At 49.4% G+C, this 14,966-nt stretch overlaps 1 protein-coding gene across 8 annotated transcripts in view; it reads right to left on the bottom strand.

The window, feature by feature from the left end:
* Positions 1 to 14,966, bottom strand: part of VASP (vasodilator stimulated phosphoprotein) — a 42,861-nt gene that overhangs the window by 15,472 nt on the left and 12,423 nt on the right. For 6 of the 8 annotated variants that reach the window (XM_081922212.1, XM_081922218.1, XM_081922211.1 and 3 more), the window contains exons 3-4: positions 14,128 to 14,181; positions 13,735 to 13,809 (exon numbers count right to left, since the gene is read on the bottom strand). The exons of 1 other annotated variant lie outside the window; for it this stretch is intronic. In XM_081922212.1, the coding sequence (XP_081778338.1) occupies positions 13,735 to 13,809; positions 14,128 to 14,181 (129 nt within the window). The remainder of the gene's footprint in view (positions 1 to 13,734; positions 13,810 to 14,127; positions 14,182 to 14,966) is intronic. One more of the 8 variants, XM_081922216.1, reaches the window with a different exon arrangement.

Raw genomic sequence — 14,966 nt, 5'->3', positions numbered from 1 at the left:
TCTGGCCTTCTTCCTCTTGTCTCCAGCCTCCCCTGCTCCCTCCAGCTCTCCTGCTTTCACAGCACCGAGAGCCAGGCAGAAATCCAGCAGGTGCAGCTCACTTTGCCACGGACAGCTGCCCCTGTTGAACGGCTGGCTGCTCAAGGCAAGATGCAACAGGGCTGGAGCGGCAAGATGTCCGAGATTCAGCAAAATACGTATATATACCCAACGAGGCAATGGGAACCAGCAAATGCCTGACCAAGGATAAGATTTGGAGACTTGTGGAAGAATTACCAACGAAAGAAGGAGGATGAAATTGATGGACTGTGGAGAACTAGACAAACTAACGGGAAGAATTCGAAACCAGCGGGACCAGAGATTCACTGAAGATTGGCGTAAATTTTCGGACTATTTGAAAAGTAGCTGTGATGACCAGATTACATTTGTAGGTTTGCAGGAAGTTTTGTAAGGGGAATACTTGGAAATATTGCATTATTGAATGAAAAGGATGACGTCAGTGATGATAATTGAAGGCAATATGAACTTAAGAAATGCGGAAGAAATTACAAAAATGGAAGGTCGCCAGAGGTGCTGATGGAAGTCCAAAAAGATCGTATAAGATGTGAAATTTGATGAAATTTGATAATAACTATTATGTTTGAAAATTAATAAAAATTATATATATAAAAAAAAGATTTGGGGACTTGTGAAATAGGTTTGGGGACATTGAGAAAGGCGGCCTACGGTTTAAACCACCTATTCTGCAATTAAGTTCACTGGCTGGGCCAATCACATTCTCTTTCAGCCAAACCCGCCTCACAGGGCTGTTGTTGCGAGGGATAAAGGGGGGAAGGAGTGAGGCCAACTCACCCTGAGCATCTTGGAGGATAAACTGGTGATAAATAAATAGGTTGGGAGGGATGAGGAAAGCCGTACTCCTCTGCCCCAGCTGGCTGCCAGGGATTATGGGTGTTGTAGTCCAATGCTACCTGGAAAAGCCACAGGTATCCCTCACTCCTGGCTTAACCCAGCTTCTGGCCTGAAGCTCAGTGAAAACCAGGTGCCTTTGGGGAAATCCCCAGGCAGGGCAGGAGTGCAACAACACACCCATTTTGGCTAGTAGCCACCGATAGCCCTCTCCTCGATTTTAAAGCCATCCCTGCCTCATGTGGGAGGGAGTTCCACAGGCTAACTCTGTGCCGTGTGAAGAAGTCCTTCCTTTTATCAGTCCCAAATCTTCCAACATTTGGCACCCGTTAGTTCCAGTGCGGTGAGAGAGGGAGACGAAATTTTTCTGACGCTGCTTTCTCCATGCCATGAATAATTTTACAAACTATCATGTTGCCACTTACACAACTTTCCTCTAAACTCAGAAGTCCCAAACACTGCAACCTTTTATTCGTAGGAGAGTCCCTCCCCTTGATCATCTCGGATGCTGTTTTCTGAACCTTTTCTAAACTCTTTCTGAATTAAGGCAACCAGAACAACACACAGTCTCCCAAATGCGGCCGGATCACAGATTTGTACGACGACATTCTATGAGCAGTTTTATTTTGAACCCATTTCCAAATTATCCAATTATCTGGTTATCTCCCGCTTGGAGTACTGCAATGCGCTCTATGTGGGGCTACCTTTTAAGGTGACCTACAACTACAACTAATCCAGAATGCGGCAGCTAGACTGGTGACTGGGAACGACCGCCAGGACCACATAACACCGGTCTTGAAAGACCTACATTGGCTCCCAGTACGTTTCTGAGCACAATTCAAAGTGTTGGTGCCGACCTTGAAAGCCCTCAATGGCCTCAGTCCAGTATACCTGAAGGAGCGTCTCCACGCCCATCGTTCTGCTGGACACTGAAGTCCAGCTCCGAGGGCCTTCTGGCAGTTCCATCAGAGCGAGAAGTGAGGTTACAGGGAACCAGGCAGAGGGCCTTCTCGGTGGTGGCGCCCTGTGGAACGCCCTCCCACCAGCTGTCAAAGAGAAACACAACTACCAGACTTTTAGAAGACATCTGAAGGCAGCCCTGTTTAGGGAAGCTTTTAATGTTTGATGTATTACTGTATTTTAATATTTGGTTGGAAGCCGCCCAGAATGGCTGGGGAAGCCCAGCCAGATGGGCGGGGTATAAATAAATTATTATTAATTATTATTATTACAGTGGTACCTCAGGTTAAGTACTTAATTCGTTCCGGAGGTACGTTCTTAACCTGAAACTGTTCTTAACCTGAACACTTTAGCTAAGGAGGCCTCCTGCTGCTGCTGCGCCGCCAGAGCACAATTTCTGTTCTCATCCTGAAGCCAAGTTCTTAACCTGAAGCACTATTTCTGGGTTAGTAGAGTCTGTAACCTGAAGCGTATGTAACCTGAGGTACCACTGTATTATTATTTGACGTCTTTGTCTCTACTATGACCCCAAGGTCTCATTCCTGGTCAGTCCCTGCCAGTTCAGACCCTATGAGTGTAGGTGTGAAATTTATAGAGGGTTTTTTTTGCCTGATATGCCTCATTTTACACTGGTTTACAACGAATTGCAATTGCCGCCTTACCACCCATTCGCTTACATTTGGAGAGGTCCTTTCGGAACTGCTCACAATCTCTTTTTGTTCTAACGACCCCGAACCATTTTAGTATAATCAGCAAACTTGGCCAGCTCACTCCTAACTCTAGATGGTTTATGAAGGGGTTAAAAAGAGCAGAACCCAATTCTGACCTTTGCGGGGGGGGGGGGGTTAGAGAGAAAAAATTTCCACTTTCGACTTCTCCCCAGTTGGAGAAGTGTCCATTTATTGCTTCCTGCTACTTAACTGGTTCCTGATGCACAACAGAACTCAGGAATCGTCAGCGAGGCATTTTGTCAAGAACCTATTTGAGAGTTCAAGCACCCTAAATCACTTCTGCCTATATGCTTGTGTGTTTAAAAATAAATAAATTATTATGGTCAGAGACCAGCTTATAAAACACACTTGGGGGTACAATCCCAGAAGGAAAACAAACTAGATGATGGATTTTTCGGAGCTAGCTGACCTGACTGAAGAGTCCGTGGCCAGAAGGAGGAGGAGTACCAGGAAGAATGGTCGAAATTTAAAGACTATTTAGTTAAATATGTCAAGTTAAATTAAATGGAAAAGCTTGCAAATACCAGATAGCCTTAGGATTGAAATATGTAATGTGATGAATTAATATGTTTAATGCTAAATTGGAAAGAAAGAAAGATGCTAAGTGATTAAGTGAATTTAATAAGAATACTGGTTTTGGAAAACTGTTAAAATGATACACACTGAAATTCAAACGGGGATACGAGGAAGTCACTTAACAATGTTAAAAAGATTAGTTTTAATAAAGTTAGGATTTTTGTTTGTTTGTTTGTGTGTTTAAAATTTTTGTGGAAAATCAATAAAAAATTTTGGGGGGAAAAACAGAAGGAAAACAAACATTTAAAACAATGTGCAACAATAAATTTAAAATTTATAAATGCGATAAGCATATAGACGCTTTAAACTTTAAGATAAGCTACCGCAGACAGATGACCCACGGTCACCCATGGAACAAAGTTTGGGGATTTTCTTAACAAACTAGTTTGAGTTGAGCGATGGTGTGCGCCTACAGATCTGTACACAGAATCTGGTGACCATCCGGGTCATCTTATGATCTTTGCCTAACAGAAATTTTTGTCAGCGAGCCTCACCAGAAGGGGATCAATGGTCTCACTCGTGCCTCTTCATAAAAGGGACATCTAAAGAACAAGTACTCTGGGCTTCCTGTCTCCCCCAATGAACAGGCGCAACGTCTCTGAGCATATGGGACTTTTTAAAAAGGCTTCTTCCAGAATATGCTTGTTTAAACTCAAAGAACTCTGACAGCTTTGGGAGACAGGACTTGTCCTTCCAGAAGCCATGCTGCCTCTGCTTGAGCAAGGCTTGTTCTTCTACAGCCTTGATTTTGTTGTTGTTGTTTAGTCGTTTAGTGGTGTCCGACTCTTCGTGACCCCCTGGACCAGAGCACGCCAGGCACTCCTGTCTTCCACTGCCTCCCGCAGTTTGGTCAAACTCATGCTGGTAGCTTCGAGAACACTGTCCCACCATCTCATCCTCTGTCGTCCCCTTCTCCTTGTGCCCTCCATCTTTCCCAACATCAGGGTCTTTTCCAGAGAGTCTTCTCTTCTCAGGAGGTGGCCAAAGTCTTGGAGCCTCAGCTTCAGGATCTGTCCTTCCAGTGAGCACTCAGGGCTGATTTCCTTCAGAATGGAGAGGTTTGATCTTCTTGCAGTCCATGGGACTCTCAAGAGTCTCCTCCAGCACCAGAATTCAACAGCATCCATTCTTCGGCGATCAGCCTTCTTTATGGTCCACCTCTCACTTCCATACATCACTACTGGGAAAACCAGAGCTTGAACTATACGGACCTTTGTTGGCAAGGTGATGTCTCTGCTTTTTAAGATGCTGTCTAGGTTTGTCATTGCTTTCCTCCCAAGAAGCAGGCGTCTTTTAATTTCGTGGCTGCTGTCACCATCTGCAGTGATCATGGAGCCCAAGAAAGTCAAATCTCTCACTGCCTCCATAGCCTTGATTGCTTTATCCTTAATGATACTTCCCACCAGTTGAACTTCGCGCAGCGGAATGGGTGCAGAAATATCTTCTGGGGAAAACCCACATGCGGCTCAGGGGAATGGAGTCACCCTGCCGCCCCCCCACCTCCTGTCGCAAGCCTCAACAGCTCCTGACCTCTGTGTGGCAACCGTGCAGCTATCGCTTAACCCGGGGGTTTCTGCAAGAGGAAGCTGAAAAAGGCTTGTCGAAACCACCATGCGCAGAAATGCTGCCCAAGCAGACGCTCCACACTAGGCTGCTGAACCCTCCTGATCTTCCAGAGACTCCGGGGGCCGTGGGGGGGGGGAATAGCGTGTGCAAACATGAAGCCTCAATGGATAGAGAACTGGATCCGTATGACCTGAAATATTCCCATGTGCACACACACTCCATCTCTGCACAGGTTACGATGCCTGGCTATGGAGAAGTCTGTCTGTCTCTCTCTGCCTCAGTTCCCCACTCTGTAAAATGGCCACTGCTCAGAGGAAATGCAGCGGCTCACAAAATATACTTTGCAGAGTTAAAGTCTTGCAGAAAGGGTTAGCTGTCCTAGGTAAAGGTAAAGGGACCCCTGACCATTAGGTCCAGTCGTGGCCGACTCTGGGGTTGCGGCGCTCATCTCGCTTTATTGGCCGAGGGAGCTGGCGTACAGATTCCGGGTCATGTGGGCAGCATGACTAAGCCGCTTCTGGCAAACCAGAGCAGCGCACGGAAACGCCGTTTACCTTCCCGCCGGAGTGGTACCTATTTATCTACTTGCACTTTGAGGTGCTTTTGAACTGCTAGGTGGGCAGGAGCAGGGACCGGGCAATGGGAGCTCACCCCGTTGCAGGGATTCGAACCGCCGACCTTCTGATTGGCAAGTCCTAGGCTCTGTGGTTTAACCCCCAGCGCCACCCACGTCCCTAGCTGTCCTAAGGCACCGCTAAATCAACATTAAAATGTATGAGAGCGAGCCACATGGGGAGGTGTTTAACATACAAGTAAGCAGATGCAAAATACGAGCTTATCTGCAACCAGGAAGCCCAAATTCCAAGGCTGGGCTGAATTATGCAAATCAAAAAAGAAGAAAGGTGTTTGCAATTTAATCCGCTTAAGTAGTACAGGGCTGCCAGTCCACCATGGGGGGAGGAGGAAAGAAAGGGGTTGTGCTTGGAAAATGGAGGGGCATCCTTGCGGAATGTTTCCATGCTGAGGACTAGAACCTTGGGCAGGCAGGTGGGAAAGAGAAGTAACTCTATAGGAAGCCGGTGGCAAGTTCTGCATGGGACTCGAGGGGCCTGGGCAGGCAGACCACCATGCGCCCCAGCCGATTTCCACGGCCGTCTCTTCTGTGCACAGAATCATACCCCCCCCCCCCTATGCACACAAAGCTGTCAGGTGAGTTCTTCTCCGCCAGCTTCCTCTCTTAGCGCAAGGGTGCTCAGAGAATTGTGGCAACTGGCAGAACAGGAAAAGCAGCCAGGCTGGCAAGGGCTCTGTGTGTGTGTGTGTGTGCGCGCGCGCACGCACGCTCGCGCATGTGTATCTTTTACTGTCTGGGGTCTTCATGCGCAAGGAGGGGGGGCATAGAAGGAGCTGATAGAATGCAACGAGGGGGGGGGGGAGAAAGGTTGGCAAAGGTCTGGGACATAGAAACAACCTTAAAACCACACCATTTGTGTGTGCGCACGCATACATGCACGTGCCAAAAAGAGCCTGAGTGCCGGATCAGGCCAATAATGGCCTGGTCTCCTCTTCTCACAACCAAGCAGATGTACACGAAAATCCACAAGCAGGATCTGAGCGCAAGAGCAACTCGCCGTCTCCTGCCGCAGCCTTGCTGCCACAGAGTGTGCACAGCCAGCATCAATCGATAGCCCTCTCATCTAGCGAGAGAGGGGAGATTTTTCGCCCTTTGAGTCTGGGCACCCCAAAGCAGTCTGGTCGAGCCCCCGCTCTTACTCACTCAGATTTAAGGTGCTGGTTTTGACCTTTGAAGCCCTTCACGGCCTAGGACCCTGGTACCTACGGGACTGCCTCTCCCGGTATGCCCCGCGGAGGACCTAAAGGTGCATAAATAGCAACACCTTAGAGGTCCCGGGCTCTAAGGAAGTCAGATTAGCCTCAACCAGAGCCAGGGCCTTCTCAGTGATGGCTCCAGCCTGGTGGAACGCTCTGTCTCATGAGACCAGGGCCTGTAAGACAGAGTTGTTCCACCTGGCTTTTGGCTTAGAATCAATTTGATTCCCTCCCCCTCTTTCTTTTCTCCTTTCTCCTCCTGTGAAGAGGCTGCATCCTAATGTTTTAATGTTGTATTTTAATCTTCTTTTTAAAGTTGTATTTCAATCAAATTGCTTTTATTATTGGTTGTTAGCCGCCCTGAGCCCGGTCTTGGCTGGGGAGGGTGGGGTATAAATAAAATTTATTATTATTGTATGGTTTTCCCAGTAGTGATGTATGGAAGTGAGAACTGGACCATAAAGACGGTTGATTGCCGAAGAATTGATGCTTTTGAATTCTGGTGCTGGAGGAGACTCTGGAGAGTCCCATGGACTGCAAGAAGATCCAACCTCTCCATTCTGAAGGAAATCAGCCCTGAGTGCTCACTGGAAGGACAGATCCTGAAGCTGAGGCTCCAAGACTTTGGCCACCTCATGAGAAGAGAAGACTCCCTGGAAAAGACCCTGATGCTGGGAAAGATGGAGGGCGCAAGGAGAAGGGGACGACAGAGGACGAGATGGTGGGACAGTGTTCTCGAAGCTACCAGCATGAGTTTGACCAAACTGCGGAAGGCAGTGGAAGACAGGAGTGCCTGGCGTGTTCTGGTCCAGGGGGTCACAAAGTCGGACACGACTAAACGACTAAACAACAAACAACAACAATGCACACCAATCTCTGATTTTTGTTCTCTGGGTTTCTGGGGGTTTTACTGTTGTTATTCTGTCTCTCACAGCTACAATAAACCTACCATTAAAATTAATGGACTGGTCATTTCTTTGTCAGAGGGCAAACGGGCCAATTTAGCAGGAGATCAAATATGTTTCCCCCCTCACTGTACAATCCCCATCATCCCTGACCACTGGTCCTGCTAACTAGGGGTGATGGGAGTTGTAGTCCAATAGGAGCTGGAGACCCGAGTTTGGGAAACCCTGGATCTTGGGATCCTCCCTTTGGAACGCAGCAACAATTATTATTATTATTATTACTATGGCCTTTCAGGTTCCTGCCGTCCACACTGCGAAACACAGAAGCCCTTGCGCACACGAACACCGGGTTCCCCCGCTGCTCAGCTTCCCTCCAGGCACCAAAGGGTGAAGCGGAAACAGCAGCCGCTCCCTTAATCCAAACAGGCAGCACCAGGCCTGGGCCACGATTCCTGCCTCTGGGCTGCAGGCGAGTTGTGGCACAGCCCCGACTCTGCGGGAGCAGGAATGGGGAGCGGGCGAGAGGCAGGGAGAAAACAGGCAGTGTACAACTGGAGAAGACCAGAACAAATCGGCTCAAGGAAACTGAAGGAGGTCCTTTCTTGGAAGGCGAACTCAGAGGAGACTTTGCAACAAGTACTTTAGACCTAAGCAGGGCTGGGGAGGTGGAGCTGCAATGCAAACATGGCAAGGAAGACAGGCAGGAGTGCAGCTTAGGAAACAGAGTGTGTGCATAATAAAATAATAATAATAATAATAATAATAATAATAATAATAATAATAATAATAATAATAATAATTTATACCCCGCCCTCCCCAGCCAAGACCGGGCTCAGGGCGGCTAACGCCAGGAATAAAAACAATTGATTAAAATACAACTTAAAAACAAGATTAAAATGTAGCCTCATTTCAGCAGGAACTCAAAACCTTTTGGGGGATGAAAATGCCAAGTCTTCACCAAGGCCAACTATCCAGACTGGTCCTACGTGGGCCAGGAAAAAAGCCAGGGAAGTCCCCAAATAGGAGTTGCAACACAGAAGGAGAAAGGAAAAAAGGAAAGAGTGGAAGGGGATCAAGTTGATTCCAAGCCAAAGGCCAGGCGGAACAACTCTGTCTTGCAGGTCCTGCGGAAAGAAATCAGATCCTGCCGGGCCCTGGTCTCATGAGACGGAGCGTTCCACCAGGCAGGAGCCATCACTGAGAAGGCCCTGGTTCTGGTTGAGGCTAACCTGACTTCCTTGGGTCCTGGGGCCTCTAGGGTGTTGCTATTTATGGACCTTAAGGTCCTCCGCGGGGCAGACCAGGAGAGGTGGTCCCATAGCTATGAGGGTCCTAGGCAGGTTTCTTAGCAGATCAAGGATGTGCTCAGCTGGGCGGAGGGAGGGCAATGCCTGCCCACACCGAGGCAGTGTGGTGCAATGGTTAGAGTGTTAGGCTAGGACCTGGGAGCTCAGGGTTCGAATCCTCCACTTGGCCATGAAGCTCACCAGCTGACGTTGAGGGGCAGCCACTGCCTCTCAGCTTAAGCTACCTATCAGGGCTGTTGTGGGGATTAAATGAGGACTAGGAGTTTGACACGAGTGGCGCTGTGGGTTAAACCACAGAGCCTAGGACTTGCCGATCAGATGGTCGGCGGTTCGAATCCCCGCAACGGGGTGAGCTCCCGTTGCTCGGTCCCTGTTCCTGCCAACCTAGCAGTTCGAAAGCACGTTAAAGTGCAAGTAGATAAATAGGTACCACTCCGGCAGGAAGGTAAACGACGTTTCCGTGCGCTGCTCTGGTTCGCCAGAAGCGGCTTAGTCATGCTGGCCATATGACCCAGAAAAACTGCGGACAAATGCCAGCTCCCTTGGCCAGTAAAGTGAGATGAGCACCACAACCCCAGAGTCGTTCGCGACTGAACTTAACAATCAGGCATACCTTTCCCTTTTTTAGGAGTTTTTTTAGGGCCTTCTCGGTGGTGGCACCCGCCCTGTGGAATGCCCTCCCACCAGATGTCAAAGAGAGAAAAAACTACCAAACTTTTAAAAGACATCTGAAGGCAGCCCTGTTTAGGGAAGTGGCTGGGTAAACCCAGGCAGATGGGTGGGGTATACATAATAAATTATTATTATTATTAATCAGAGTTGGAAGGGAAAGTGACTCTCTGCAATGAAGGACACATGCAGCCGTCCTATACGGGGCTGCAACCTTCTTTGGAGACACCCGGGTTCAAATCCTCCCCTGGGTGACCTTGGGGGCAGCCACTGCCTCTCAGCCTAAGCCCTACCTCGCAGTGTTGTTGTGAAGATGAAACAGGGAGCAGCGGGAGAGCTTTGCACTGGAGCTCCTTAGAGAAAAAGGTGGGATAAATCAGTAATAAATGAGGAACAGGCAGGCAAGGTCCTTCTGGTTTCAAGCCGAGAGCGACGGGGGGTGGAGAGGGGCCCAATCCACCTCATCCTCACCCCTCACAGGTTGTATTGAGCAACAACCTCAGCCCATCATGCGTCCCCAGCTCACGTCCGGCTCTCGCAAGCCACAGGTCCCTTCACAATCTCACCACGGCCGCAGTGACGCAAGGTACGCTTCCGAGACTACCTCGCTTTTAAGAGAGAAGGCAAAGATCCAAACCGCCCGGAGGAGGGTTGCGCAAGTCCGGAGAAGACCCGAGGTGTGGCTCTGCAACTGCTGCCAGCCAGAGCCTGCACCGGCAAGGCAGAAACTGCGTCCCTGCAATGCCACCCGGGGGCGCCGCGGAGCAGGTGGATGGGTGCGTCGTTCGAGATGGGCATATATCTAGGTGCAGAGGAAGCTGGAGGTGACTTGGTCAGCCTAGGTCAGTGCTGCATGCACTGGCTGGCAGGGGCTTCCCAAGATTCAGACAGCGGGCATTACCAGGGAATGCCAGGGGTTTCCTGCCTGCAAGTGCTCAACCTCCGTCTAAGTAAGGTGCCAGTCCTCATGGAGTTTAGCAAACGGCTGTTTTAAACAGGACGCTACCAACTCAGACCTAGCTCAGCACGGCCTACACTGACTGGCAGCTCCAGGAGACGCATTCAGGGATTGAATCTGGGACCTTCTGCATGCCAAGCAAGGGCTCTGCCAGCCGTTGGAAGGTAGCAGTGCACCATCAAAAATTCCAGGCAGGTCTGAAGTCGAGGCAGTGCAGTGTAGTGGTTAGAGTGCATCAGACTAGGACCTCAGAGAGACCAGGGTCCGAATCCTCACTCAGGCATGCTGCTTGCGGGTTCAGACACTGCAACCCTCAGCCTAACCTACCTCGCAGGGTTGGTGCAGGGATTAAATGAGGAGGGGGAGGAGAACCAGGTACCCCACCCTGAGCCCCTTGCAGAAAAGGGTGCAATATAAATGCCAAAAATATAAATAAAATCCAATTCACAGACACACACACACACACATTTTTGCAACGGCCAATGTTTCTCAGAAACGGCTTGGGAAACCGTGGCACAGCAATACCCAGAACAGTTTGAGACGCATCTAATCGGATGTCGCTGTTGAAACCGCTGCGACATTTTCTCTCTATCCCGTCCTCTCTCTCCCCAGCCGTCGCATTTCCCCCTTTGCAAAATGTTTGTTTGCATTCTGGGGTCAGGCTGCAGGCCCCAGACCAAAGGTCTCTCTCTCTCTAGCTCACAAATGGAGGAACATTTGCCGCGAGAGGAAGGTTTTGTGAAATGTGGAACTTGCTCGGCCAAGTATCCCAAGACACAAAAATTACAGCATAAATAAACCACCTTCCCTTTCATAACCTCATGGGGGGGGGGGTGGCGAGAGGAAGAGGAAGACCTGCAAAAACGACTCCTGGGTCCTGCAATTTACAAGTCAACTCAAGTAGTTCCCTTGCTTCCTTCTGCCTCAGTTTCCCCTCTACGTAAGAGACACCTTAGCCTCTTCTTACAGACCCCCTCCAGGCCAAACAGGGGTGGGTGCAGGGTCTTATTAAGATAAGCCCAGCATTTCATAAGATAAGTGTGATGCCCAGTGGGGGGTGAGGCTGCAACCAGGCCTTCTGCACTCCAATACAGCTGCCCAGCAGGGTCTGGGCGTATAAGATTTAGGATGCTGCCTGATACGCTGTTCAGGTCAGCGTTGTCTGCTCTGACCGGCAGCTCTCCAGGATTACAGGTGAAGGACACTCCCAACCCTTGGAGATCCTGCCAGATGGAAACTGGGGCCTTCTACATGCCAACCAGGTGTTCTACCCAGAGAAATGGCCTAGGAACTGCAAATGCCAGGCCAGCGGGGGCCAAGTGAGAGCGCTGCAACCTGGGCACAAACCCCCATGCCAAGGCCGCCCCCCAAAGCAGCGCTAACCTCTGGTGGATCCTGTCCCAAGGTGAAAGACTTCTGGGAAAAGATTTATAATGAATTGAAAAAAAATGTTGAAATATACATATACAAAGAAACCAGAGGCCTTTCTTCTTGGAATAACACGTTTTGAATTGCCCAAGAAAGATGTTAAATTATTTTTGTATGCCACAACTGCTACGCGTATTTTGTTAGCTAAAAAGTGGAAAACCCAAGAATTGCCAACAATAGAAGAATGGCAGATGAAGATGATGGATTTTTCGGAGCTAGCCGACCTGACCGGAAGAGTCCGCAACCAGGAGGAGGAGTATCAGGAAGAAATTTTATGATTGTTTAGTTAAATTTAAGTTAAGTTAACTGGAAATAGCTTGCAGATACTTAATGGGCTTAGGATTTTATTTATGTTAAGTGATGAAGTAATAATTAATTCTAGAAGGTGAAGATTTAAGGATGTTAAAGTTTAAGTTAAATTTCAAAAAATTTGGGATTGGGAAAACCGTTAAAAGGACATGCAATGAAATTCAACCAAGGGGAAGCGAAGAAGTCACTTAACAAAGTTAATAACTGTAATTTTCAATAAGGCTATGATCTATGTTTGCTTTGTTTGTTTGTCTTGTGTGTTTGTTTGTTTTTTTATAATATTGTGAAAATCAATAAAATTTCGGGGGGGGGGGATATAACCTCTGGTGGCTCAGCTCAACGCCGGCTGTCCGAACCAAAATATGCCAGAGGTAGGCAGTGAGGCTTTTGAATCCCAGTTGCTGGAAACCTCAAGAGCTGCTTGCGGGTTTTCCCTGGCCCCTAGGAGAACAGGATGCTGACCCTGTCCTGATCCAGCAGCCCAGCTCTTCTAATGGAGCCTCCAGCTCCAGGGGCAGTCTATCTGCGTTCCTAGGTTCTATGGGGTATTTGGCCTCTGCGAGAAAAGGAGGCTGGACTAGACTGCTCCTTTTAGGTTCAGAGGGCAAACAAGACCTTTATTTCGGGAAAACAGAGCGAGGTTAAGTGAGGGGGGGCAGTGCGGGAAACAGGCTGCGTCCCCCCCTTTACTCTGGCGGTGACTGAAAGAATAAGAATTGGCACCTGGAACGGCCAACCGGAAAAGAGGCGGAAGGAGGGAGGGCGGGAGAGCAAAAAGCAGCCTTTGCCCATATAAGGTAGACTTGAAGGACAGGCCGGATAATGTGGGAATGCAAGGCGGTTGGAGGAGGCGGGGAGGGGCCCAGAGACATCCTGCGCCGTCCCCCCCCCCCATCAGCAACCCTGCCTAAGCAAGGAAAAGCAACCCCAGCCCAGCTCAAAACACCCTGACATCAATCATCGCCTCCATTCTCTCCCCAAAGAAACCAACTTCCCCATAAAGGTATTCACAAAGGAGGTGTTTTTTTTTTGCTAGAGAGGGACTTTCCCCCCATCCCAACACAGACACCCCCCCCCCCAAATTCCAGACTTATGAGCTGGAAGCATTGCAAACTGATGGGGTGGGGGGTGGCTGAGTTAAATTTGGGGTGGGGGGTGGGGTGGGTCAGAACAGAGCAACAGACAAGCAGGTACGGTTCGACTCAGGATTGCTTTCCATGTTACTTTCTCCAACTTTGCATTAAAAAAAAAAAGTGGTGGGTTTTTTCGGGAGGGAGGTGGGAATTGGCAGAGCAGCACAGCCTTTGTTTTCTGCAGAGGGACAAGAGCGGCTCGGGGTTGGGGGGGGCCTGGAAAAAGACATTTCCACGTATAATGGGCGTGCGTGTGCATTTTGGACGGCGTTCAAAGTCGTTTGGAATTAGCCGTGTAAACATCCCCCCCCTCCCCGAACGCTGCATGCACAAGAAACCGTCAGCTTAGTCCCAGTTGGAAGAGTCCCTTATCCTGAAATTCAAAGCCCTTTCCTAGAGCTCAGAAGAGCATCTGTAGTGTCGCACCCCCCCCCAAAAAAAATTCAGTCGCACCTGGGTTTCTCTGCCTGTTTCACCTCGACTTTCTTAGTGGGTTCCGGGGCGGGAGATTTCTTCCCCAGCGTGATCCTGGCAAAGGGAAGCACATTCTTGGTCTCGGGGGGGGGGGGGCTAGATGCCCAGGGAGACCCCCAGGAGAGGGGGGGTGGTCCTCAGCCCCCTCCCCACCAGGCCTTTTGGGACGATGCAAAAGGCGGCCACAGAAGGACGTTGTTTCCAGGCCAGCAACTGCAGGGCCAGGAGAAAAATTAAATAGCTTTGCCCCCCCCTCCAATCTCCAGAAATGCATCTTGCAAAGGGCAAGCGTGGGGGGCAAACCAGCCCCACCCTGCGCCCTGCCATTGATAACTCCTTGCCCCCCACCCTGACCCAAATACTCATCCGCACTTGAGTTGCGTCGAATGGTGCTGGTCTTTGGCCTTGGGGGGGTCGGGAGCCTTGCTGGAAACGGAGAAAGTCAAAGGTCACAGAATCGTGGGGTGGGGAGGGAACCCCAGGGGTCATCCATCCCACCCCCTGGTGGAAAACCGCCAGTGGTGGGGAAATTGCCACCTTCCGAAGCCAAGGTCTCCCAACGGAAGCCAGAAAGCCCCCAGACTCTAGGAATCAGTCTGGAAAGGAGTGGGGGTGTGTGTTTAAAACCATTCCTAAGACTCAGAAACCAGAGGCCTTTCTACTTGGAATAATAGGAATGGAATTGCCCAGAAAAAGACTATTTTTGTATGCCACCACAGTGGCAAGACTGCCGTTAGCTAAGAATTGGAAATCCCAAGAAATCCCAATGGTGGAAGAATGGCAGGTGAAGATGTTGGACTTTTTGGAGCTGGCCGACCTGACTGGAAGAATCCACGACCAGAAAGAAGACGGGAAGAAATTTAAGGACTATTTTGCTAAATATTGTAATATAAATAATTAGAAATCACTTGAAAAGTACCAAACAGGCCGAGGATTAAAATAAGGTTCAATTGTAAGCAAGTTGAATTTAGAATATTAAGGAAAGAGGAGAAGATAGTTACCGTATTTTTCGCTCTATAGGACGCACTTTTCCCCCTCCAAAAATGAAGGGGAAATGTGGGTGTGTCCTATGGTGCGAATGCAGGCTTTCGCTGAAGCCTGGAGAGCCCCACAAGCTCAGGGGACAGCGGGGAGGCGGAACGCTGCCATCCTGCTGTCCCCCAACTTGGTTAGAAGGCTGGCGGGGGGGGGGGAGAAGCCTGCTCCTCCCC

The sequence above is a fragment of the Podarcis melisellensis genome, assembly GCF_964234715.1.
Source record: "Podarcis melisellensis genome assembly, chromosome: 8".
Taxonomy (NCBI): domain Eukaryota; kingdom Metazoa; phylum Chordata; class Lepidosauria; order Squamata; family Lacertidae; genus Podarcis; species Podarcis melisellensis.
This window is presented reverse-complemented; position numbering and strand designations above follow the sequence as displayed.